Below are 27212 nucleotides of genomic sequence, written 5' to 3'. Positions count from 1 at the left end.
CAAACAGAAAACAATTCATGTTTACATTCATGTGTCCATTGTTATTAGTTCATTCCTTTCCCCCTGTCGAGAATACAGAGGAAAGTTAGTCTCCAAGGCTCTCAAGGTGTTTCCTTTCCTCTCACAATGCGTGTGCGCATGTGAGCATGTGCTGCCACTCTATGCTGAAAATCAGCACTTCCCCGCTACCCATAATGCACTGTGGGAAAGGTAACACCCATTTTGTTTACCTGGAGGAAACCAGAGACGGAAACTCCCAGCCTGAAGAGAAGAGTGGGAAACAAAACCAAAGACAAAACAACAAGACAACAGAGTGTTTTTTGTAGTGAAAGTGGATTTTAAAGATATTTTGGATACTTATAGAGATACTTCAGGGTTTGTTTCCCTTCCTTTTGGCATTACAAAGGTGTGAGTGAGAGAAGTGGGACTGTCAGAGTAATGGGAGGAGCTGCAGGGTTCTCCATGTATGGACTCTCTTCATATGGTAAATAGAGGGTCACATGGGGCAATAGTCTTGGAGCAGTGGGGGGAAAAGGGAGGGAAAGGAACAAGGAGAGAGTGAAGACTACACACTACAAGACTTTGGCCTGCCTCACGTCTATAAGGGAGCACTTTCACCCTGACTTTAGAGGACACTGGATTACACAACAAAGAGAAAGGGAAGAAAAGAGTTGGAGTGCCATGTTGTGGTCAATCTGAATCCCCAGCTTTCCTCACTGAAGTCCTATGTCTTCCACTTGACAGGATTTTTTTCCCTTCCCTGTGGGGTTTGAAAGTTCAACAGTGAGTGCCTTCCTGGTTGTCGTCACTTGACACCTCTTCATACATTCTTCCGGACAGTTGAAGAGCCAAGATGCCCACCTTCACTGTAGTGCCGGTGGAGGATGCGGAGGGTGGCAGCAACAGTGCGGCTGCAGCTGGAGGAAGTAAACCGGTCAGTTTGCGCAAACTGTTTGTGGAGGAAGAGGATAAGAACTCACAAGGAACCAACTCAGGTAGGGATACAGTGTAAGACAAAACCTATTATTTTGCTTGTAGACATGCTCATACACTCAGGGAGATCCAATTCCAATATCCTCTTAATCTTGTTCGGGGTCATGAGGGAGCTGGATCCTATCCCAACATGCACTGGGTGAAGGACAGATGTTAAAACGTGTAAGTTTGATGAACTGTACAGATGAACATATACAAATGGAAGCATGCTGACTCAGTCAGATGCCTGTTATGGCAAGCACAAAGCAAACGTATGTAGACACACACACACAGCTTTTAAGTGTGACGTCGTTCGACTAGCTAGAACTTGCAAGGCAGCTTGAGTGGTGTGTCAGGAAGGTAGGACTGTGTTTTGTTGTTACCTAAGTCTGTGCATCTCTGATTGATGGTTGGGGCTCTTTGGTTGTATGTCTGTATGTCCATTATAAAGTACCATAAACAGAGAACCAAAAACAGTGTGAAGAAGTAGTAGAGAAAAGGGTTCAAAGTTACCATGTTAGCAAACTGTGAAACAGTAATATCTTCATTGTATACCTTTTAAGGCTGGTCATTTTACCTCCAGAAAGTATTGCCATAGAATCTACAGTACATAATATCTAGAAAAAGCATATATTGCACACTGCCTTTGGATAATCTTCACAGAATGCATAGAGAATGTTGATTATACAGAACTTCCCCTAAGAATTACATGTGTGTCTGTTTGTAATTAATATTTATATTAAGACCAAGATTTATTAAAATACAGTTTCAAAGATTTAAATATGTGCTTCTGAAACTTAGCACATTGTGATTTAACTTTTATATAACACTGGTATTAATCAAAATTCTACTGAACCCTTGCAGATATGTTAGGTCATTTTGTGCTATGGGGCAGTAAAATAAAGGATGTGTGTAAAATCACTTCCTTGAATTGAAATAAATCATTTTACATCCATGGTGTCACACATCAGTAATTTTGGCATCTATAATATAAAATGTGGCCCCCTTTTGGGATTGTTGGCAGGCACTAAAACAATAAAACGTCAAACCCACTATAGACCAATCACATCATGAATGTTTTGGCACCAACAATCCTGCTGTCCTTGTGACACCCCTTAACAAGGTAACGTTCCTTCAGCTCGACAGTTTCCCTCTCGAGGTTCTGACTGACCTCTTGCATAGCCTTAAGCTTAGCGGCTAGCTCAAGGTTGGTTGAGGTCAGTTCCTTCAGTCTTGTTTTTCAGGCCCTCCAACTCCTGACTGAGGGCATCCTGCTCTTCCCTCAGCCCCTGGATCAGCTGCTGATCCTCTCTCCCTCTCAGCATGAGACTTTTTTCTCTGCCTCAAGTTGTTGGGGGTCTGTCTGTTGCTGCAACTCACTTTCCAGGTCTGCTCTTTATGGAGATTCAGGAACAACAGGGACATGTTCTCTTTTGTCTCTTTTCATCTCCAGCCTGGTAGAGAGCTCACTAACCTCCTCCTGACAGGTTGCTCTGCATCCTGGAGGTGAGCCTTCAACACCTCAACCTGGGTGCCTAGAGCCTTGTTTGCTGTCTGTCTTATTGTCGGCCTAAGGCTGCTTGATTCAGTTTGAAGGTCATAGTCCTGTTATAGTCTGTCTCTGATCAACCTTTGTTGTCTCTATCAGTGGTCTGACTGTCGTCTCTGTTTAAAGTTTTCTATCTCTCAAAGTGGTGCGTTTAAAGGATTCTGCCCGAGTTATTGAATTATTGAATATTAATAAATCGCTGCTATTTGTAACTCCAGAAAGCCTACAGGTATGGGCAGATAATAAGACAAGGGGCCCCGGGACACAAACATGTAAAAGGCCTCCAACCCGCCTACACAGACGCAAAAAGATTTTTCATTTTAGTCAATTGTTTTACGTCTACTAGGTTTTTTTCACAAGAATAAGCAAATGTGTGTAGAAAGTATAAAAAATACACTGGCAATACTATTATTTCACTTTCAATTTACTGTATATCTCAGAGTGGAGTCTGAGGGCTGGAAAACCAAAACAATGAGCTGACAGACGCTTAAAGGCTCTGTAGATCAGTAGGTTGATAATTCTCTGTGCATTTGTTACTACCCTTTTTACATTACACATCATTGATCTATTGTTGACATAAAAATACTGATAAGCGTAGATTCAATATTTGTTTGTGCAGCTTTAAGGTTTAAGGTTACTATGTCCAGAGTATAGATTATATGCCGCAGTCCTGCTACTTAACAATGACAGAGAGAAACAAGGATAAAATAGAGGTAAGAAATGACACATCCTACTAGTCAAGTATTAACAAGCAGTAAATCAGTGTGTTCTGGCCTCAATATGAGTTTATAACCTAGGAACATTGCAGGTTGGACCCTTGGCTCCAGTAATGAGACGTTTCCATTTGTTATAAAGTTATATAGATCTTAAGTGTGTGGGTATGAACACCAATGTCTTTGTGTGTGTGTGTGTGTGTGTGTTGATAGGTTTACACTGTAAGATTTCACCAGGCTTTAGAAAGATAATGAAGCATTATGGAGTAATTCTTTAGTAGTGACTGTGATATAATATGACAGAAGGCAGTATGTCCAGTTTCCAAATGGCTGCACCTGCTGAATGCTCTACTTTGATAACCACATTCTTTTGCCTTAACACTGTGCATTTTTTTACAGCAACAAGGCAATTCCTGTTAAGCAGGAAGCTATGGTCCATTTCGTGTTGCAATACAGTGCAATCAGCTGGCTGTTCACTGAATCATTGGGCTGTTGAAACATTTATCAATTATGATTCAAAGATGTTTCTCAAGCTGTGATGTCAATGTGTAGGTATCTGGGGTTTGCATGGTAACTCCTAGAAATTAAAGTAATACATTTGTAATTTCCAGGACCATATAAAAAAAAGTTTCCAAAATATATATCTCACAAATAAACCTCATACCATCTTACCCAGAAAAATGCATGGATGCAGTTTGTAGCAGTGAGATCTTGAGAATCAAATACCATACCTGTTTGTGATAAAGGTTTTCTGTTGAGAGAGTATACTCCACCGATTGCACTCATATTACATTATCAGACTTTTCAAAATAATCATAATTGATTCAGCAGAACCAGAGATACTGTTTCCATTTAATTATTTTTTCTTGTCAAAACCTGCCAAAAAATTACCCACTATGCAACTGGAACGCTGACATAGCCTGGACATCACATATATAAAGATGGACGACATGACAGTTCTCTAAAAGTGAATCCAAAACATCTTGATCGCTGCTGGTGGCTGACTGCAGTATAATGCCTGCTGCCTCAATGTTAGCAGACGGGACATAGGCCAAACTGAATAGTCAAAGTATACGCCAAAATACATTTTCCCAAAGATGGTTTCTGGCATTTTAGGTAGTTCTTATTACGGTGATGGAAGTGTGATGAGTTTGGTTTTGATTTGTTATTTTAAGCTATAAAAGGGAGGTTTCGCTTTATGATTAACAGCTGAAAAATCTTGGGAGTTCCCCTTCAGTAAAATACATTAAGAAAGACACATTTTCCCCACTGGGCTAAATGCCTCAAAACCAGACTATTCCTTTAATGGGAGCGTTGTATCATAAATCCCTTAGTGACAGTTCAGTGAGTACTTTTTGTCTTTCATTGTATAGGTAGAAGTCACAGAACATGCAGTGTTCAAAAGAACACACACTCATGTATGCACACACAGTGCTGATTAGACAAGATGCCATCTGTACAAACAATAACATCTCAGTGCCATCATTTTCCAAAGCAGTGTCCTATGACCAGTGTCATTTTTCATATTGTTTTCTTTCTGCTGCTTTGTCTTGAAGAAACCTTTATTCATTTACTTTATTTTCACCAGACTCCAACAGAAAGCCTAAATGTCCTTTAACTCTATTTATAGAATAGTATTTATACTGGAGAGTGAAATAGAGTATAAGGTATAGTAATCAATGCTCTGCCTCTGTTGTAACAGTACAGCCATAACCATCCTGTCACTGACACTACTCTGTTAGCACGTGCACATGGACACACACACACACACACACACACACACACACACACACACACACACAGCGCGCACCTTTCAGGGTTACGATATTTTTCTTATTACACTAAGCTGCTCATAAGACAAATGTACAGAAGCCTGTGTAAAACGTGTGGAACAGGTATGTTCATTAGTGTATCAGCACCTGAGTATAAGAATTGTTATGTTTTTGTTACTTTATGAGCCGGTTTTAGCTACAAAGAGAGCAGCTGCCTGTTGAACCATCATGTTTCTACAATAACCCATGGTAATATCAGACAACCCAAACACTATCTCTACAACGGGCCTCTTTTCGTGCTTGGAACGGGGGTGAGGCGAGGGCGTTGCAATCAGCAACTACACTGCTTGATGCCACTAAGTCCTACACACTGGACCTTTAAGGGCTATTAGTTCCATTCCTTAATGATCATGTCCTTTCCCCTGGGCATTTAACACTGAGCACTTGTAGCAACTGTCCAGAGGAAAAGGATGTTAATCATATGTAGCATTGTTTTCTAGCCTGGTGGGGTGTGCCAACCGCCACAGGCTGCCATCCTGCTGGAAGTGTATTTTTAGTTAAGTTGCCTGTGACTTTTGTTTAGTTTGATTGCCACTTCTGTATTGCCTCAGCGAGCCAGTGTCACACTTAGGCACTCTATGAATTGTAGAGGGTGGGTGTAGTTCGGGTTAGTTTGTCACAGAGTACGTTAATTCTATAACCTTTGGCTTTATTGTATGACTTTTATTAGACTTTATACCAAAGGACACCAAAAACACAAGAGATACAAAAGAACAAGCTTTTATGACTCAGAAACACCTTCAGCACTTCTGGCAGGATATTACTCACTTTACTTCAACTGGACATATAGAACCATTCTGCAGAATCTCAATTAGGTGGGAACATTCAGTGATAACAAACACATTCACCCAATTCATCTTAGTATCCTGTACTGATGTAGGGTAATCATTGAGCAGCATGTTATATGAGTCTGTACTGTACATAATGTGATGCAGTCGGTGAACTGAGCCTCTCTACACCTTGCTTTTGCACATACAGGAATATGGACATCTGGTGGTTAACATGATTACTGCATGGGAAGGTTTTCAAAATGTGGGATTTTGTGTAAGCAAATGACAGAAGTGTGTGACGTTGTTACAGTCACTCACTGATAAAAGACAATCTCTTCTGCGCACACAACTGTTTCACAAAAGCAGAATCAAGAAATCCAGGATAACTGAAAAAGCAAGGCTCAATTTTTTCTTACATGAAGCTGCTTTTGTGAAACCGAGTCACGACTAAATTCAGCCAGGATAACTGGAAAATCTTTAGGTTTTGTGAAACAACCTTCTGAGGTTTTTGGTTTGTTCTTGTACATGTTTTGTTTTTATAGAGGTCATATTTCATCATTCTCTCTGCCATTTTCCATCATTTTTGTTGCAATAGCAATCAATTTAGGATGAGAATGAAGGCAGGACATGACTTTTGTTAATGGGAGTTTTGTTAAGGAGTAAGTAGTTTTGAAGGTCAAGGTTAGTGTTAGGGAATGTTCAATGAAGTCCACGCACACACAGTTATACAAATTTGTGTGTTAGTCTTCAGAGTCCAACAGATAACTGTGCCTTTGTCTCAAGGGACCATGCTAAATTCAGCCTATGTGTGCTCTTTGCTGTACTTCTGCACACTGCTAAATATGAGCACACAGAGTTTATTGGATAAAGAAAGAAAAGAGGAGTGGAACAGACAGAGTCTGAGCAGAGGAGACAGAGGGACACACAGGCAGTTCAATTCAATTCAATTTTGTTTGTATAGCGCCTATTCATAACAGAAATTATCTCAGGACAATGTTTTAATGGAAGGCCAGAAATGGTCCCCAGCAGTTTGAGTTCCTGGCTTTAAAATGTTTTCACATTAATTGTATGATTTGCTGGCAGAAATACAGTGTACAAGGTGGAGAGGCACATTTCTTCTTCAGCCCTTTAGTTAGCCTACGATGCACCAGAGTGCTTAAGCATCTAATAATAGCAAGTTTGCTTGTGTACGGCAACTTCATTATTGTTTTCACACCACATCATGAATCCTGATAGTATTTCATCACTGAGGTAGACATTCAAAGGTAATCTATCTCTATTTCTAAATATAGCTAACGTATGGAATATGCATTAATGTGACATAGTTTATTACAGCTGACTTGATGTTGTGTTTCTTTACTGTTTATTTCTATCGAATTACAGATACTATAGAAATACAGTATCACTGCCGCTGTGATTAGATGTACAGTATTTTGTTCCTTTTGATTAAATGTACTTGTTACAAACTATCTGTGATATAGGCTGTATTCAACCATTATATGTGACAAAGGCAGAAGTTGTCCTACTTCCTTATTTGCTTTGTTCAGTCTAATGTATTCCCTTGCATCATTCATATTCCCATAACAATCCAATCAACAGTTTAGGATGGATACAAAGTGGCAGGCAGAATGCCACAAAGCTAATACTGATAACAGATCTACCCTGACCTTAACCTCTGCACACTGGGGATTTTATATTTTATAGAAAGATTCTTTTAGTTATTTTAAAGGACTGTGGTTCTGGCCCAGAGCCCATTATTGCTCGTTATTGCATGCTACATTTTGTCACAATCCTCACTATGTCATGTGCATCCACAGTACACTGTTCTTCTTATTAACTGCTCTTCAGTGATCCCTGATCCACTGTTAGGCCTTGGGTTGTTCAAGGCAATAAAGACAACAGTGTGATCTAGTGTGATAACATGCCAAACCTAATACACTGAGACCGCTGCATGACAACCAGGGGCAAGAGAAACCAAATTAAGAAGCGGCTTAAAAGGCACATCTTATGCTGCTTTGTCTTTTCAGGGGTGTGTACAAAAGCTGATTGTAGCAAAAGGCTAAACTGTGGGCAAAGCCTTCATTTGTCTGCCAAAAACTGAAGTCTTTGACCCCTGATTCTCTACAAACTGTATTGGACCCCATATCACAAACAACAACTCTATAAAGTAGTTTAGAGCACTGGTTCTCAACCTAGGGGTTGGGACCCTCACTAGGGGTTGCCAAAGCTTCATGGGGTGTCGTGAGGATTTGGCTTTGGAGGTCTTTGTAAGACAACTTAAAGAATATACACAGTATGGTGTATCTCAGCATTTGGTTCATTTCTGTGAATAAAAGTAAATATAAAGTAAATTGTCTAATAGAACAACGGCCCAGCGTCAGGGAGAAGAAAAAATGAATTTGTCAGAAAAGAAGCCTATTAAATCTGTGTGATTGATGAAATTTATTATAAAAACACATAATGACACGCAGCAAGGGTCTGCAGGTCAGATTCGAACCCTGGGCCGCTGCAGCAAGGACTCAGCCTCGGTACATAGGTTGCCAGCTCTACCCACTGAGCTCTTCCACTTGCTCTTTCAGAGGCTGTAGCAGGCTCTGTTTAAAGCTAGAAGATATTGTGAAGATACTGGTCTCATATTAAACTAGATGACCTAACACATCCATTGGTACCAACCATGGCATTCTAGAATGTCGACAAGGGGGCTAAATAATGCTCCAAAGTTTGGCAAAATGTTGGTGATGGAAAAACTGGCATGGCCATTTTCAAAGGATCCCTTGACCCCTGACCTCTAGATATCTGAATGAAAATGTGTTCCACGGGTCCCGACGAGTCTCGACTTAGCAGACATCAGCTGTCACAGATAAAAGAACAGTGGCTACCGAGTGATGCTGCTGCCCCTGTTCTCTTGTTGATCTATTAACAGTGTAAATCTTACAGTATGGATCTTTTCCTGTGTATCCCACTAGGAGATGATAGTCAGAGAGAGTCCAGTCCATTCATCAACTCAGACAATGACAGAGAACCCTATTATGAAGGCAAGAACATGGCCCTGTTTGAGGTAAGACAAAAAGGTTTTTCATCTCCAAATGTTCTCTGTTTGAACTAACTAACTGATTTGTTTTAAAGATTATATCATTGCATGTTGTATGATATTTATATTTTATTTATATTCATATTTATTAATACAATTACTTATTCATAAATGTACATTATATTGAGTTGCTGACACAAAAGTCACAGCTGTATGATGAACCATCAGCTGGAAAAATATGGATAAATGTTTTTAAAAACCTATTGAAAAAAAAAACTTTCCTTTAAAGTCAATATTTCTGTTTTCCATTATAAGCATTGTTCGTCAGTTTTACAACATTCAACAATGTTCCCTTCCTTCAAATTTGCAGCGGCACCCCGGCATCCCCTGGCGGCTTCCACACTGCTGTGTGGATGTATGAAAGTGTGTTGATGGATCAGAATGTGCAGGGTTTGTTTCATTTGTGCTTTCCTCTCCGTCTCTCTGTAGGAGGAAATGGACAGTAACCCCATGGTATCATCTCTTCTCAACAAGCTGGCCAACTACACCAACCTGACCCAGGGTGTCCGCGAGCATGAGGAGGCTGAGAATGAGGAAGGGGTCAGGAGAGTCGCTGTAATGGTACGGAGCCAGTGAAAATTCTGATATTGGACGCTAAAGATTCAAGTTTTGAGCTTAGATGATCTTTAGTAATGGTTGTCAGTTTTGATTCTGACTGGTTTCTTATCATCTAAAGAACATGTCATTTTAGAAAAAGAAGTCCTGCTTTGGCAGTGGAATCTTTAATGTGCTGACTTGAGCTCCACATGATAAAAAACAGCCCTACCATTCCTTTAAATGGAGCTATAGTACATATAGTATAGAATAGACAGAACAACTGGTTAAATATTTCAACCTGTCATTATGAAACCCATTCAATGTTTTTAGAAAATGATTTAGTAAAACTGAATTGGAAAAGACAAAGAATGTATTGGTTATCTGATCCACTTTCAAGAATCTTTAAGAAAATAATTCCTACTCGTCAGTTTTCAGTCTATCAAGATTTAAATACAGTTTACTTTGATCTTTGGGGTGATATCACGAGGAAATAAAGCAGCTCATAAACATATTTAAGAATAGGCAGTATTGTGAGAAAGAGATGTGCCATTTCATTCATCCTATGAGATTTATTATGAACTCATTTGTAGATTTTTCAAACCTTTTCACCTGTAGTACAAAAAAATCAGTAAACAAGGAGCTGGAGAATATCTTACTGGGTAATCTTTGTGGTTCAGATTTAGGTTTCAGGGACTGCTGATGTGTCACAAACCATATATGATGATATGGGTATTACTACTAAGGGGAATCTTAGAAACTAGTGAAAAAGTAAGATCTTTGTGATGTATTTTAGGTAAAAATAAAACAAGAAATATATAAAGACGCTTGTTGAGTCTCATTCCCAAGGTCCCAAAGTGTCTGTATTTCACATCCTGGGAATGACACTCAACAATCAACCATCCTTCTCGGCTCTGATTGGTTGTTTTTGTTCAGGCCCAGTGGATTCTTCTAACAAATGCCACCAGGAGCACTAGGAGAAGCCAGAGGAACCTGATTTTTTCACAGATTATCTGTCTGTCAGGATATAGTGAAAGCTTCAGTAAATATGACAAAAAGTTATTTTTATAAAAGCTACCTACTGCAGCTTTAATATTCACATTTGAGAAGCTGGAACCTATGGTTACTCTCAGTAGTACATTTTCTAGTGGAATGTTGAATTCAGCACAAACGGCAACAAAATCTTTCTCAAACTTGCATCCTCATTAAAGAGTATTCCCTTTTTACGAAGACCTTAAAGGTGGATAATGCATGGCTGCTCACCGGCACCTCCACTAGAGGATCCTGCTAACACTGGACACACATCATGTCCCGCAGACCACAAGCATTATCAGCCCCAGACCTGACTGACAGAGTGGACTTCAGTTTCTTTGATGAGATCAGCTGGCTGCTGCATGAAGCCATGTGAAAGGTTTACTGAATAGAACAAAAGCAGAGGAAAGAAGAAGTGGAAGTGGGTCAGCAAGAGAAAGTGGAGGACAGAGAGGATTTAAGGCAGATACTGAGAGAAATGATGATATTCTAACCTTTCAATCTATTCAAATTGAATCACTTGGGCTTCATGTCACACAACTGAGGATCGTTAAATGCTTAAATACATTAGTAGTTAAACCAAACACATGTTAACTGATTAATGACATAACACCTTCTGTGGGCCCACAGAACAGCCATGTCACTCACACATCACTGGCTTTCAAACAACCTAATATTGTTACTTTGATAGAACCTTGATAACTGTAGTTGCTATCAGCCTTTGAACAAAGTCACAAGATAAGTCACATCTCCTCTGTGCTTATCCTGGCGGGGTGACTGAATAACCTATTTGGCGTGGGAAAAAGACCTGATATCACAAACACTGAACTAGTAACATTCCTGTTAAGGTCATGATCAGAAATGACACTTTTCTTCTGCTCAAATATACATACAGCTGTGAACTCAAAGTGTGCGTGTAGCAGATCCCTCTCCTACGCCAGTCACCTTCTTACTGCTGGTTGGCTAACGACGGTTCAGTCTGGCCAGTACTTCCTCTCAGCCCTCACAGAGAACAGAACTATGTCTGTGGTGTGGGAGGTTGCGTTTGAGTGCCAGGTTGAGGTGTTTCCTCCATTCTGTGCCAGCTGGCCACCTGCTGCTGATGGTGTTAAAACGGACACACACAAAGATAGAGCTGCATGTATGCACTCTCCTAAGGCCACTCGCGATGGCCTGTTTCTTTGTTTTTTATATGTGTATGAGTGTATATAAGGACATTGAGTGAGCTGTGTATAATTTAAATATCATCTGGTCTGTAAAATCTGTTGTGTGTGGGAATAAATGGACTGTGTCCATGTATCATCAGTGTCAGAGAGCTCTGTAAAAGCCAGCCTCCCTATAGTTGGTCATGAAGGATAAGAATGAAAAACAATTAAAGGACTTACATGTTGAGTAATAATCTTATGCACTTAGACATACAAGATTGGCACCGCTCTCAAATCTGTTAAATATGAAGCTACAGCCAGCAGCCAGTTAGCTTAGCATAGAATAAAGACTGGAAACAGGGGGAAACAGCAAGTCTGGCTCAGCCGGAAGGAAACAAAATCTGCCTACCAACAACTCTAAAGCTCACATATTAACACATTATATTTCATTTGTTTTAATCCGTAGAAAAACCAGAGTGTAAAATCGAGATTGGATTTTACAGGGGGTTATATGCTGGACTATTTTGTGTCCCGGCACAGTTACTCTAATGTTAATTAATGAGTTTTTAAACTGCTCATGGTGGATTTTGTTACCTTCAGACAAACCTATGCTAGCTGTTTCCCCCTGTTTCTGCTCCTTATGCTAAGTAGAGCTAATAGGCGCATATCTATGTTCCCAGGGTCCTTAAGCCTCTGGCCCTAACCCTTACCCTAGACCTGGGGAATATAGGACCCTTTGTCATGTTTCCATTACATGTCATTAAACTCTGGGACACATAGCACCCTGGGAACACAGAAATGACCCCGAGATAACTGGCTGCTGGCCTTCCCCTGTTTCCAGTCTTTATATTTAACTTTTGCTTTATATTTAACAAACCTGATATGCGATTAATATCAATCTTCTGGTATGAAAAGCAAATAAGTGGAGCTAACAAAATGTTGAACACTTCTTTTAAAGATTGTCCCCTTCTTTAGAAAATGTGTTTGTCCGTACTGAAGACCCCTGTGTACCATAGCACCAACAAGCACTAAACTACCTGGATTAGTAGTGCTGGTATTTTAGGCACTTAAAACGAGGAAAGAGAAGAAAAAAAACACATCTTTTGTCATGAGCGTGACAAAAGTGCCATATCTTTGCCAACCTTGTGCCTAGAGAGATTTATAATGTTGGACAGATAGACTGTGACTTACTTGCATTTGGTCTTTATTCTCTCCACACTGCTAGGACTAAAACTCTGGTAGAGAAATACTAAATTGTGTATTATCTGTTTGTAGGTAGTTGAAGGTAGTTCAATTTGAATATACAGAGTCTGAGATCAAAACCTCCTTGCTCTCAATAGCCACATTAATAACTGTACATGATGCAAACAGTAGGGATGGAATCATTACCAGTGTCACTGAGCATCCAGAGTCATTGGGTTAAACGGAGTAGGACCTTGGACTGTAGCTTTCTGTAAAGGCATTGATGATGTTTCACTGAAACCCGCCCCCTGAATGATAGCTGTGTCTTTTCTTGAAGAGTGCAACAAAGGAGATCTGAAGCTTGAGACTAAAGAGAACAAGGCAGATTTTGCAGACAGAGTGAGGGGGAGAAACACAGAAACAGACAAGAGAGAAAGACAGAGCGAACACAAGAGAGAAGATGTGGGAGATCTTGAAATCAACATCAGGCACTTCACAGCATTTAGGCAGACAGCTGAGTGTCTTGGAGAAAGCACAGGACAAAGTGTTTGTAACTCGAAAAATGGTATGTACGCTTTGTTTTTGGGGAGGAAATTAGTAGAGGTGTATGTGTTCATCTTTGTGCAGTGTGATGCATACTGTAAATATAATAGAAGATGGAGTTAATGTTAAGAAGAAGAAAGAGATCATGAGACTGTAGGAGCCTATCATGATCATGTTAATATGATAATATCATGATACTGCTCTGCAGTTAAAAGCTGCTTTTGTGTTTGGAAAGAAGGAATATTAAATGTGAGTTTTCCACAGTGTCAAAAGACACTTTAAAGATACTCAATGTGGATCTTTGAGATAGCATATTATCATTATTAATATTGTGGGAGAATCCTGTATCTGGCAGTCAAATAATTTCTTCATGTTCTAATTACACTAACTAAAAGTTAAATTAAAGTATGGAAGGACATAACTCGAATTCCTTGTATTTTTTTCTAAAGGACAATTTCAAGGTCTATTGAACTTTTTTCTGTTTTTTCTTGATTTTTTAAAATTTATTTCTATGTGGCAGTTTTAAGGCACATCCACGAAAACTGTACTTCACCTTTTAAACTGAGCAATATTTGCATGTTCATATAAGTCAGTGAGATCGATCTATTCCACAAGAAGGAATAGATACAAGGTTTAAGAGTTTATTTAACCAGGTGATTTTACTCTATTTGTGGAAAAAAAAGTTTTTATAAACATAATTATTTTCTCTAAATAAACATATACTTTTATATATCTTGAACATATCAGGGGGATCTTTAAGATTTCATCATTTGAAAATTAAATGCTTCATTCTCTCACTCAATCCAATGTGCTAAATCAGACATCTCCACTACATAGCCTGTAAAAGGAAACACAAATTGAAGCAAGTTTTCCAAGAGAATTACTGTGTGTCTAGCATGTTTTTCCCACCAAAAAAGTATAATTTCCACATTAAAATGCTTAAAAGGGCTACTACTTCTTGATTTCTAAAGTTTTCCTGCTGGACACGAGATGTCTCCTACTTCACTGTAAAGTCCATTCTCAGTGGATGTGCACTGGTGGCTTCAAGTTTCTACATCACACCGTACAAGTTGCATACTGGACCAGGACTGACTTCCAAATCAGCTTTTCAGTGAGCACAGAGAAACTTTCCACTTTCAGCAGATGAATGTGAAAACTTGCTTCTAGTGTCAAACTCTGCATATACATCATTCAAACAGCACACTGTAGGAACAAGAAGAAACACTAATTTGAGCGGAGGGGGGCTTGGACACAAAAGAACAATTACTTTAATACCTCATCACAAGTCAAAAGCACTGAAAACAATCTTTAGTAGTAATATGAAGAAAATTAGGAAAAGCTCCAATCGTGCTAGAGTTGTATTTAACCCTCTGTGCTTTAACACTGCCCTGTTTATACTTATTTGAAGGCTGTATTTGTTCTGGAAGTCTAGTGGTCTGCAAAAAATGTGTGACTTGCTTTAGCACACTTTCTGCAGATCACAACAGGATAATCAATGATAAAGGTGTATCAGATAGTTTAATTATTGACATCTTGACATATTGACAGTTTCATTGTAATTCTCCCCTCCTCTCCTTCCCTCTTGTCTACCCTGATGACTCTCCTGTGTGTTTGTTTACCCATCCACAGGTCCCCCAAATGGGAACCTTCATTGGAGTTTACCTGCCATGCATGCAGAACATCCTGGGTGTGATTCTCTTTCTGCGTCTCACCTGGATCGTTGGCACAGCAGGAATCCTGGGATCCTTCGCCATCGTCTCCATGTGCTGCATCTGTGTGAGTCAATAATGAACAAATTAACAGCTAAGGACACTGTCTCCCTGCTGACAATATAATAGGAATAAATGTAATGTCAAACTAAGTGCATTAAGTTTAGGTTTGAAACGAGACGCATCGTTTCATCACGCATTACCACAATGTGACAAGTTGCATAAGTAATACTGTGAATGAAGGAAAGACAAACAAACAGAGTCCCTCTTGGCCATTCTTGATCATTCTATAAATGCCTGAACGGAACAATGACATGTCTGAGATTGATTCTGAGATTTATGGCGTGGCTGACACACTGGGAGGCCAATCGATACGCCCTTCTTGGAATTTATGGTGTTGATGAATGACATGCATTAATCTCCATGCCTGAGCTCAGAGCAGAGTCCCCAAAGCAAGCACAAAATTAACCTTATTTACAACCATGGATCATACGTCAGTAGCGCCACGTGGCCAAACAGAGAGCTGACTGTTTGAAAAGTCAGAACTTAATTGCTTGGTGCTCATGTGATGTGATGATCACAGATCTGACACTTTAGACCAAAGAGATGACAGTGATGAAGATGGTGGTGGTGCTGTTTAGGCGTGTTCATAACACTAGGTATCAGAAACTGTCAATGCCATCTGGCTTCTGATATCTGGAGAGATTCTGGCAAGACGTACTGGTCCTTTAAATATGCAGATGCTTTTTATTGTCTTTTTTTATAACTGTGAAGGACAATGAAACCCTGATTTTGTGTGTTATGTAGTTATATAGTTATATATATATGTTAGTTGTATGTAATGTAAGTTATTTTCTTCAGATAGTTCCTGTCTAAACTGAAAACAACAGCATTTAACATTTGAAAAGTTTGGCTGTCTCCTCTACTGCTTGCCCATCTTTTATGTATGACTCAATATAAGGTCAGGGTTCATTTGTGGTCCCAAAATAGCCTTAAAGTGTGGAGATTTACAAAGAAGAGTTTGAGGACTACTGTAGTTAGGTCTGATTTCCCACCTGAACTTGAAGCCAATTCCTTTCCCCCACGGGCAGGTAGAGATGAATGTAGTCGAGAATCTAATAAAGAATGAAACTCGGTTGACCTTTAATATTCTTAAAGCTAAGATTTTCTGTTTAGATATCTCCAGGCATAAAGCTTTGTCTCATTCATCCTTAAAGGGTTAGTTTAGAGATTTTGAAATGGGGTTGTATGAGGTTTTTTAGCCACCTAAGAAAAGGCCCACCAAAACAATATCAATATCAGTTCATGTGTAAACTATTTAGAATATTTTCACCGGTACCTTGACATCATACAGCCCTTGGCGACAGATGTCTTTATTCCAGTCTATTCCCAACATCTCTGCATTGTTCATTCTTGTTTGTTGGTTTGTATAGGGTTTTTCTCCCTTATTTTTCTTGTTTTTGTTTTGTATTGGTTTCCTTTTTTCTTCCTGAAATAATCTTAATAAAAAATGTTAGTAACCAGATAAGTACAGTGAACCCTTTAGGGAACCCACAGGGTCTATTTACACTCCCCTTGGAGAAAGAAATCCAAACAACAAACGAAATTTGACCAGATCAGATTTTTCAGAGCTCGATCTCTGAGGGAGGACTCCTACAGTTCTAAGGAATTATGGGAAGAGAATTTAGGGTCTTCTATAGGTCACTGTTTGTCTGTCAGTGCAGAAACTGCACACTTATCACCTGTGTTTCTTCCATCCAGAAATTAACATCTGTCCTCTTTCTCTCCACACAGACTTTGCTCACAGCCATATCAATGAGTGCCATAGCAACCAATGGAGTTGTCCCAGGTACATTCTGACATGTTGCACATTAGTTTTTCTATTCTACTCGTGATATTTATATGCCATGACTTCCAACTGCAGCTGCAACTTTTAGGAGATACAGTGAAGCTTCCCCACGGCCAGAATTCAAAGTCATCATGACACAACAGAGACACAGAAGAACATAAATAAATACATTTCACTATTTGTTAGATAATTAAATAAGCATAAGAGAAATAATATGGTGGTTACATTGTTGGTTAGAGCAGTGGTTCTCAACCTAGGGCCACAAGATAAATCTGTGAGGTTATGAGATTATTAACAACATATGAGAGCAGATATTTGCTTTTTTGGTTGTTGATTGTTTGATGATTATTTATATAGGAGGCCTGAAAGTATTCATACAGCAAGCTGAGAGGGAATATTGTCACAGATATATGCAACCTAAGACAAGACTCAAACATAGACAGTGCTTCATTTTAAAGGTTCACAATCCAAAACATGTAGATTTTATATGTCAGTATTTTAAATTTCCATTGAGAGAAACTCTCTTGATGACTGGAAATAATCTCCATGTAAACCCAAGTAGATATTAGTATTATTTATTATTAGAAACTTAATTTTCACACAGTTTTTCTTCCTATGGTTTGTAACAGATGACATGTTCCTTTCCAGGAACCTCCCCAGGAAATTACAGTTACATAACAGTTACATAAATTGTTAAGAAATTATGAAAAATTAAGGTTTGTTTTCAGTGTATATGGGCACATCCAAAAAGCAGTATGAGATGTTATTTTCTTCATGCAGGTATTTAATCTATCAAATAACAATTTATGGAAAATAGGACCAAATTGTTTAACATTATTTCTGTAATAATGGTAGTTTACCCACAAAAAAGCATCTTAAATTACTGCACTTTAATGCACTAGCCCTAAAACCACCTATAATTTCCCTGAGACCTGCTACTTCATGATCAGTGTTATGATGTTATATAAAAAAGTTTGACAAAAATGTCAAAGTGTTATTTCAAATGTCAACCTTTAACCTTTAAACTCAACAAATACTGTTTTATCTTTAGTACAAAGAGCTCTGCATTATTATTCCTGCACTATCTTTGATCCGTGCTTGTGTCTGGAACTAAAACAGACGGAATACCTTTGGAAGTAGTCTAACCAGGATTTCATTTCTCAAAAGCCGGTGGCTCGTACTACATGATCTCCAGATCATTGGGTCCGGAGTTTGGAGGAGCAGTGGGTCTCTGCTTCTACCTCGGAACCACCTTCGCTGGATCCATGTACATACTGGGCACCATAGAGATTCTGCTGGTATGTTATCACTATGACAGCTACACCAGTAGTCACTTCTGCTATACAGCATAGCAATGACACACACTCTCTTTTTTTTGCTCTCTCCCCACTGCCAGACATACATTGTTCCAACAGCAACAGTGTTTAAAGGAACCGACGATGAAGCAAGGCTCAACAACATGCGTGTCTATGGCACATGCTGCCTGGTGCTGATGGCGTTGGTAGTGTTTGTAGGGGTGAAGTAAGTATCCACCGACACACACACACGCACACACACACACACACACACACACACACACACACACACACACACACACACACACACACAGAGGCATACACACCCACACTTACTCCCCTTCTTTCTGCAGGTATGTGAACAAACTGGCTCTGGTGTTTCTGGCCTGTGTGATTCTGTCCATCATGGCCACTTATGCAGGAGTAATCAAGACGATGATCGAACCACCAGAATTTAAGTGAGTTACTAACAGCTAAATAACCTTTTCCAATTAAACACTAACATGTTTTCAAGAGTGAAATGTCCTTAAAAACTAAATTTCCTGTTCCCCTTTTTGATTGTCATTGCACGCTCAATGCGTCCCATTTAATGTGTTGATGTTGTTGTATTTCATCATGTTGGTGCTTTCAGGGGTATTCATTGGTGTAAGTTTTGGAACAGTTCCCATAATAATTTTGGGGATGTAAACAAAAAGTACAAAGTTGGATTCACATTGTAGGCTCCAGTTTGAGCCCTGATTTTTATTATTTATAATAATATAATATAACAATATTTGTTTACATTTTGGTAAATTTGCACCATCAAAAGTGTTCTGAATGATTTGCAGTATGATTTGCATTCACACTGGCCCAGAAAAATAATATGATATGCTATTATGTATTATGTAGTTGATTGCTGCTGATTGTGACCACAGTGCGAGTTGCTGCATCTGGATAGATACTTAGCTTGTTAACGTTCTCTCTCTCACTGACTGTAGCCAAGGCATGACAGAGCTTTGGTTGTTGCTGTGATTGTGTGTGTAGTCATGGGTTTAAGGTTCATGATGTTATCAGTGACTAAAAACCAGAATGGAAAATTCCTCTTACATTTATTTAAACTTTTTTAAGTTGTTCTAACCATCATTCCATCTAACAACACTCCTTTTTTCTTTCTCCCCTGCAGTGTCTGTCTGTTGGGAAACCGATCTCTAAGCAATGAAAAGTTTGAAACATGCGCAAAGACGCAGATTGTGAAAAACCAAACTGTGACCACTGAGCTATGGAGCATCTTCTGTAACAGTAAATACCCCAACGCAACATGTGATGAATACTTCACCTTAAACAACCTGACAGAGATACAGGCCATACCTGGGCTTCTGAGTGGAGTTATCAAAGGTGAGAAAGAGGAGAGGAAGGATTCCTCTTGCTTATTTCACATGGTGCCACAATCTTAATGTGCATCCACCTGATGATTCTTTTCTCTGTCCGTCAGAAAACCTGTGGGGCGACTACAGTCCAGCTGGTATGTACATAGAGAACAAAGACCAGCCTTCTGTACAACTCCTGGACACGCCTATAGACACAGATAAGCCCTACGTCTTCAATGACATCACCACCTACTTCACTCTGCTTGTGGGAATATACTTCCCCTCTGTTACAGGTAGATGCTTTATTCCGTCAAATACCAAACAAATATTAATATGTTAGGAGTCTGACATTATATCCAATACTGATATTATTTGAGAGGCTTTATATGCTCAATGTAGAATTTCTCTAAGAAAGTATACTAATAATTATATGAGCATCAGTATGGCTTGAGAAAGGATAATTCTACCTACATGGTATAAGGTTGTAGACAAAATACATGCAGCTATAAATGATAAGAAATTTGCAATTTGCAAACAACATTTTTGCAAATTTTTTAGATCTCTCCAAAGTGTTTGACCATGATATTTTATTAGCCAAATTAGAACACTATGATTTCCATGGTGATACACTAAAGTGGTTGCATAAGTGAAAGAGAGCAACTAATGGTTGTGCTTCAAACAGTTCATATAATATGTGGTGTATCACAAGGATCTATTTTAGGACCCTTATTAGTTCTTATACACATTTTCTTTTCCGGCTTTGTTTGCTGATGATACCAATATGATTTTCTCACACAGTCTAGTAAATAATACAATGAGGAATTGTATTAGAAAAGAGTCTCCTTAGGGCAGAGGAGGATTGTTTTATTTGGATTTTAAATGTTATGTGTGTGCAAAAAGTGAAAAGTAAAAGTATACTTACTAGGGTACTTTTTTACTTTTTTAATTTGAGTATTACTATATTACCATATAGTACTTTATACTTGTAATCCACTACATATCAGAGAGAAATATTGTACCTTTTACTTAACTACATGTATTTGATTGCTTGATTTACTTAAAAATGTTAAAAAAACACTAAAATCTTTATCTTGCCAAGTAATTTATGCAATAGGGTTTTCTGGCATTTTTTTCTACCTATTTAACAAAAATACTTTTAGGAATAAATAATACTCGAGTAATAGTACAATACTTGTAATTTTAATACATTTTGCTTTTAATACTTTTCTTAATGTAATTTAGCTGAAGTCATTTTAAAAATCTACTTGTAATGGAGTATTATCAAAGTGTAGTATTGATACCTTTACTTATACTTCATCCACCACTGACACTAACTTTTACGTTGTGTGTTTGTTTGCTTTCAGGCATAATGGCTGGTTCTAACAGGTCCGGTGATCTCAGAGATGCCCAGAGGTCCATTCCAATAGGAACCATAATGGCTATTCTCACCACCTCTTTCATTTGTATCCTCTAGAGTCTAGACTCTAAGTGTGTTTGCAGCTGATACGCAGTGCCGTATAAACTAACCTTTGAATGTGCACACACAAGCATGTGTAGGTGGTGTTTCAGTTGACGACAGGGAGCAGCAAGACTGATTTAATCAGCTATGTCGTTATTTATTTGTTATAATGTAACAGATAAGGCTGTTAAAAAGTAAATGCACAGTGCGGGTATTTCCATCTTAACTTCATGGTCCAGACATCTCCTGTGTGGTCTTGTTTGGAGCCTGTATTGAAGGAGTGGTGCTGAGAGACAAGTGAGTGTATTTTTAATTCTATTGTCTTTTTGTAGTGAAACAAATGGTGGTACTCTGCTATTTTGACATCTTGTAGGTGCTCATTAGCTTTTAAATATAATGTTTTTTAGAAAACAATATACTGTTTACTGGGAAGTGAAATGTGCAATATTAACTTTTTCCAGTTGTTCCTAAAATGCTGTGCATACACAGGGTACACAAAATTAGAAGTATATGTATTCAGTCACACAAATGTGTGTATGCTTGTGGATGTTTCAGATTTGGTTACTCAGTAAAGAAGAACCCAGTAATTGGTATTCTGGCCTGGCCGTCACCGTGGGTGATTGTGATTGGCTCGTTTTTCTCCTGCTGTGGGGCGGGACTTCAGAGCCTCACTGGCGCTCCCCGGCTACTCCAGGCCATCGCTCGGGATGGCATCATCCCTTTCTTACAGGTCAGTGCTAAAGTAATGAGACATCTGGAAGCTACTGTGCTGTTTGACATTGATAAGACGTGTATGTATTTGCGTTTCTGCTATTTAATGGAGCACTGTATTGGACCATTTCTGTCTTTCTCAGGTCTTTGGCCATGGGAAGGCTAATGGTGAGCCAACCTGGGCTCTGTTGCTGACAGTAGGGATCTGTGAGATAGGAATCCTCATCGCTTCTCTGGATGCTGTGGCCCCCATCCTCTCCATGTACGTGGTTTAACACTAGAAAATACAAATCTATCCCATTTGCCAAAGTAATTGCTTTCCCTCTTTAATGATAATTTCCATCTCTGTGCTTGCTCAGGTTTTTCCTCATGTGCTATCTGTTTGTTAACCTGGCCTGTGCTGTTCAGACTTTGCTCTGTACCCCCAACTGGAGACCTCGCTTCAAGTTCTATCACTGGTAAGAACAGCTTCCACCTAAACTCAAAATAAATCCTGTAAATGTCGTTAAATAAAAAAAAAAGATTTCCACAGTTTTTATTAAAACCACAGACTGTTGCAGTAATACGTACTGTATGTGTGCTGTAGGACCCTGTCTTTCTTAGGGATGAGTCTGTGTCTATCTCTCATGTTCATCTCCTCCTGGTACTATGCCTTGGTTGCCATGGTGATAGCTGGCTGTATCTACAAGTACATTGAGTACAAAGGGTGAGTCTGGGGGGTTTTAGGTCCAGAGATCAAATCAAAACGGCTTTAAACTCCTCATTATTGGTAGTATCCAAGCAAAACTAGCCACTGTTCATAAGTGTTGTGAAAGTGGAGTAAAGTTTTGTTTGTGAAGTTAAATGAAGCATAGTTTCTCTCTTGATTTATAGATATCCACAAGTGGTAGACAAACAGTATAACACAGACATACTCGGTTTTCTTTGATGGAACAAGAGAAAACAATTATTTTACCCTCACTGTCCTTGCATTATAACTACACCATTAAAATAACTGCGGATTTCCATACGCACATTTAGTGCTCATTTTAAAGTATTGTAGCAGAAAAGGCTGATGAAAATGGCGAATTCCAAAAAAAGTTTCAAAAGTTTCTTTTTTTTTGCCTTTTTTGAATGAGTTAATGTGCTTAATGGGAAATGGAAACTCTTTTTCCAAATAAGTTCTGATGTATAACATTTTACTCACATGACTGATGAGCTGTTTCTGCTCCGACAGTCTCCTAATCGGTTCCATGGCTCTAGGATTCATCCTAGATAACACCACACAGCTCTTATGTAACAATATATGAAACAAACTGAAATGTTTGTGACCACTTGCTATATCTTCTTAAAACCCATAAATTGTGTGCTTGGAGATGTGGATGTAATTTCTCTCAAGCCAGCAGTGAAGGCTTAATGTATTGTATGCCAGACTGGATAAAACATTTGCATATCTATTCTATTCTTAAACATTTGGAAAAGAGGTGTTACTTTGCTGTTTTGGTTGCAGGGCAGTGAAGGAATGGGGAGACGGGATCAGAGGTCTGTCCTTAAATGCAGCACGCTATGCTCTCATCCGGCTGGAAGAAGCACCACTACACACCAAAAACTGGAGGCGAGTGTGTGTGTGTGTGTGTGTGTGTGTGTGTGTGTGTGTGTGTGTGTGTGTGTGTGTGTGCACTGTGATTTGCTTTAATCACAATGAAGCCAGGGAAATTGAAACACAAAACTTATAGTTAGTATTATTTTTGGGATCTTTATTTCTTGTTATGCCAAGATCACTTTCCCTTTAACAAACTTATTTTCACAATCTGGTTTGGATTTATATCATAAATTGTTAATATTTAATTCTAAATGCTTATTTTGCACTCACATTTTTGCTTGTATTCCACCACTTGAATGTCTTTTCAGGCCTCAGCTGTTGGTGTTGTGTAAGTTGGACTCAGACCTGTCAGTGAAACACCCTCGCCTCCTGTCCTTCAGTACACAGCTCAAAGCAGGAAAGGGACTGACCATCGTCTGTTCAGTCCTGGAGGGAACCTACATGACCCGGGGCAATGAGGCCAAGACTGGAGAGCAGGTTTGTCAATTTATTAATCAGTTCATTTGTTCATCTGCTCTGCCCGTTTAGTCCTCCACAGGGTCTCCCAGTGTTCAGGTTGCAGGTCTATGTGTCTAACCGTGTCTTTAATATAAGCTCTAAATAATGTCAAAATAAAGCTTAACTTGGTCCCTGCAGAACTTGAAAGCAGCCATGGCTTCAGAGCGGATGAAGGGTTTCTCCCATGTGGTGGTGTCCTCAAACCTGCGTGATGGTTTCTCCCTGCTCATCCAGTCGGCAGGACTGGGAGGAATGAAACACAACGCTGTCCTGATGGCCTGGCCGACAGGTTGGACACAAGCCCGGGACTCCTCCGCAAGGAGGAACTTCATAGGTAAACTGAACAGGCGTGTCTTGAAGGAAGTGTGTGACAAAATCAAATCAGACATTATTAAGAAAATGACAATTAAGTTGATATGTAGAATAATTAATTTAGAAGTTTCCCTGCATTTAACTGATTTTTAAAGGTAAGAATAACCCATATTTCTACAGTAATAAGGGCTTTTCTCTTGTCATACTAACAACTTTACTGGTATGATTTTAACACAAGAATTCAGCAGTTTGAAGACACAAAGGAGTTGTAAGAAGTAGAGGGAACCTTTATCTCTGAAAGAGAAAAAAGGAAAGGTTATATAGAAACATTTGATTACTCTCGGCAGAAACGGTGAGAGAGACGACGGCAGCTCAACAGGCTCTGCTTGTTGCTAAGAACATCGACCATTTCCCCAGTAACCAGGAGCGTCTGAAGGAGGGAACCATTGATGTGTGGTGGATCGTACATGATGGTGGACTACTCATGCTGCTGCCTTTTCTACTGAATCAACACAAGGTGTGTGTGTGTCTAAATGGTCTTTTCCTTTTAGATTATTTAATGGGTTTTACTGTAAGTTTTATCAAAGTAGAAACACAATCTCTTTATAGATAATAGACTCTTTAAAAAAAAGGAAATAATTATCAATAATAATGTAAAAACCACAGCAGCCTACAGAGAATAAACTTTAGCTTTCAGCTTTTTATACATATTTTACTGTATGCATAACTAAACTGTTTCTGATATTTTAGGATTGTTTTGTGAAACAATACAGACCCAACTGTTTTCTTACAATCATCAGATAGGATTATGGTTAGGCCAAGCCTCTTTCTCAAATCAATGGTATTGTTAGTGTTTTAATAAAGAAAACAAAGGGTTAAATTAAACTTCCCCCATAACCGTGTTCTTCTTTGCCCGAACCCTTTAAATATATATTTATTTCACCAGCCTTTCAATCTTTAACAGTTATATTGTTATATAAAGGAACTTCTGTTTGTGCCATAAAATAATTCAATGGACATTCTTATAAATGCAGGCTGGTGTCACACAGTTTATATATAGTGTAGTGGCTAATTCACTATTAATAAAAAAATTCAGATGGCTTAATTGCTTAGAGTTTCTTGCTCACATGTCCCTCCTGTTTACAGTGTTTAAAACCACAGCATATACTGATCCATGTCCTATCTAGGTATGGAGGAAGTGTAAAATGCGAATCTTCACGGTGGCCCAGATGGACGACAATTCCATCCAGATGAAGAAGGACCTCCAGATGTTTCTCTACCATCTACGCCTGGATGCAGAGGTGGAGGTGGTGGAAATGGTGAGACTATTTGCAGGCTGATTGTTCACTTAAAACTGCTGTAAATGAGAACGCTTGCCAAAGCAAATACATCAATGGACCATATTTTTCTAAATCTGCAATTGAAAATGATCTGTGTGTCCCTCCAGCATGACAGCGACATCTCAGCCTTCACCTATGAGAAGACCCTGGTGATGGAGCAGAGGTCTCAGATGCTTAAACAGATGCAGCTGTCCCGCAATGAGAGGGAGAGAGAGGTACTAAAACTCACATTACATAAAAAATCCGCTGTAAGAAATCATGCACTGTAAAAAAAAATTAAAAAATCTGGCAATAGCTCCAGGATAAAGCTGTTGCTTATGACATTAGACCCCCTTTACACTTTGCATTAAAATGTGTTTTGGGTGTGTGACCACATGAAAGAACAGATGGAAATGCACCCAAGACGCAGGACAGATCCGATCCAATCAGAAGTTGTTGAGTTTAGATATGCCCCTAATTAATGATTATTATGTTCTATTCATTATTTTGTGCCATGAAAGCACTAAAAGATGTGCTTTTAAAACTTTTTAAAAAGGTTAAAAGTAAAGTGTTTTCTAAGGCAGTCTGGAGCTGATTTGCTGCCACTTCACTCCAGACGAGAGCGATCCAATCTCAGTGGGGATAAGAATGCATTTAAAAGATACAGTTAAAATATAAATTGAGTACATATATGACCAGTTATGTGTTGTACCATCTAGAAGTAACCTAGATAGTACTGTATTATTGTATGCAAGTATAATGACAATTAAGCTTAATTCAATTGAAAGTGTACACTTAAATACTCTCCACAACATTTTAAAAACACACTACAAATCTCCTTTGTCAAGTTAATGTGAAACTATGCTATAAAAAAATGTCGGCAGCACAATAAAATGTTCAGAGCTACAGCACACATTAATATATTCCACTGTCAAATATTCAGATATAACAAACTGTATACAGCCCAATAAGATATTGAGGCTGTAATACACAGGATACAGCTACCCACCTCCCAAAGAAAAAGGTGTAGCATACCTCTTCTGCTGATGTTGACCTTTGAACTCTTCCCCCAACCTGGCTGTGTGATTGGTCAACGGGCTCAGATTCAGAGCATCACAGATGTATCGCGTGGCTCCATAAAGCGGAAGAAGTCGCCGGGTGCTGCTGCCCCTTCCCTCAACACGCCTTGCATACCTGAGGATGAGGTAGTCGTGGCAACCAAACAGCTCATAGTAACCAACCATGACGACACTGGTCCCTCCATTAATCCATGCCATCCTTTCTCACGTCATAATCCATTCATAACAACTGCAATGCTTCAGACAGTGCTGTCATCAGAGAAATAATGTTGAGCCTCAGTGTTTGCTGTCCTCCCTCCAGTCAATGTACTGGAGATGCTGACCAGGCAGAGACAATGACACCAAATGCTGCCACTAGAGGAAGACAAATTCCTCACTGAGTGCCTGTAAATATGCCCCAGACTCCCAGTAGTGGAGGTCTGTATGAGACTCTGGATTACTAAACATTACATCCTCTCCTTCATACAGTCAACACTTCAGCCTGTTTACAGTTGAAAATCTGTCTGTTCCATTCTGCAGGGAAGATAAGATTATGGTTTGTTCTTGAGTGAAAACTGTAACCAAAAAAACAGTAGGCCTATACCTCAACATTTCAGTCATTTCTGTGAAGAAAACTAAATTAAAGGATAATTATTTTGGAAGTTTAGAATATTTGTTAATATAACCTTGACCTAAACACAAGCTATGTTA

At 39.0% G+C, this 27212-nt stretch overlaps 1 protein-coding gene across 4 annotated transcripts in view; it reads left to right on the top strand.

The window, feature by feature from the left end:
• Positions 1-209: 209 nt before the first annotated feature.
• LOC127364855 (solute carrier family 12 member 7) overlaps positions 210-27212 on the top strand; it is a 30843-nt gene continuing 3840 nt past the window's right edge. For 2 of the 4 annotated variants that reach the window (XM_051402613.1, XM_051402612.1), the window contains exons 1-23: positions 210-995; positions 8803-8894; positions 9357-9488; positions 14993-15139; positions 16867-16921; positions 18089-18219; positions 18318-18442; positions 18570-18674; positions 19379-19590; positions 19688-19855; positions 20927-21025; positions 21261-21318; positions 21577-21751; positions 21876-21994; positions 22092-22190; positions 22319-22438; positions 23222-23326; positions 23623-23791; positions 23951-24146; positions 24472-24641; positions 25312-25443; positions 25572-25679; positions 26547-26648. In XM_051402613.1, coding sequence (XP_051258573.1) covers positions 854-995; positions 8803-8894; positions 9357-9488; positions 14993-15139; positions 16867-16921; positions 18089-18219; positions 18318-18442; positions 18570-18674; positions 19379-19590; positions 19688-19855; positions 20927-21025; positions 21261-21318; positions 21577-21751; positions 21876-21994; positions 22092-22190; positions 22319-22438; positions 23222-23326; positions 23623-23791; positions 23951-24146; positions 24472-24641; positions 25312-25443; positions 25572-25679; positions 26547-26648 — 2961 coding nt within the window. In that variant the 5' untranslated portion in view covers positions 210-853. The remainder of the gene's footprint in view (positions 996-8802; positions 8895-9356; positions 9489-14992; positions 15140-16866; positions 16922-18088; positions 18220-18317; positions 18443-18569; positions 18675-19378; positions 19591-19687; positions 19856-20926; positions 21026-21260; positions 21319-21576; positions 21752-21875; positions 21995-22091; positions 22191-22318; positions 22439-23221; positions 23327-23622; positions 23792-23950; positions 24147-24471; positions 24642-25311; positions 25444-25571; positions 25680-26546; positions 26649-27212) is intronic. The other 2 variants (XM_051402615.1, XM_051402614.1) reach the window with 1 other exon arrangement.

This window comes from Dicentrarchus labrax, unplaced genomic scaffold (assembly GCF_905237075.1).
Source record: "Dicentrarchus labrax unplaced genomic scaffold, dlabrax2021, whole genome shotgun sequence".
NCBI lineage: Eukaryota > Metazoa > Chordata > Actinopteri > Moronidae > Dicentrarchus > Dicentrarchus labrax.
Note: the sequence above shows the minus strand (reverse complement) of the source record. Positions and strands in the feature narration are given on the sequence as shown.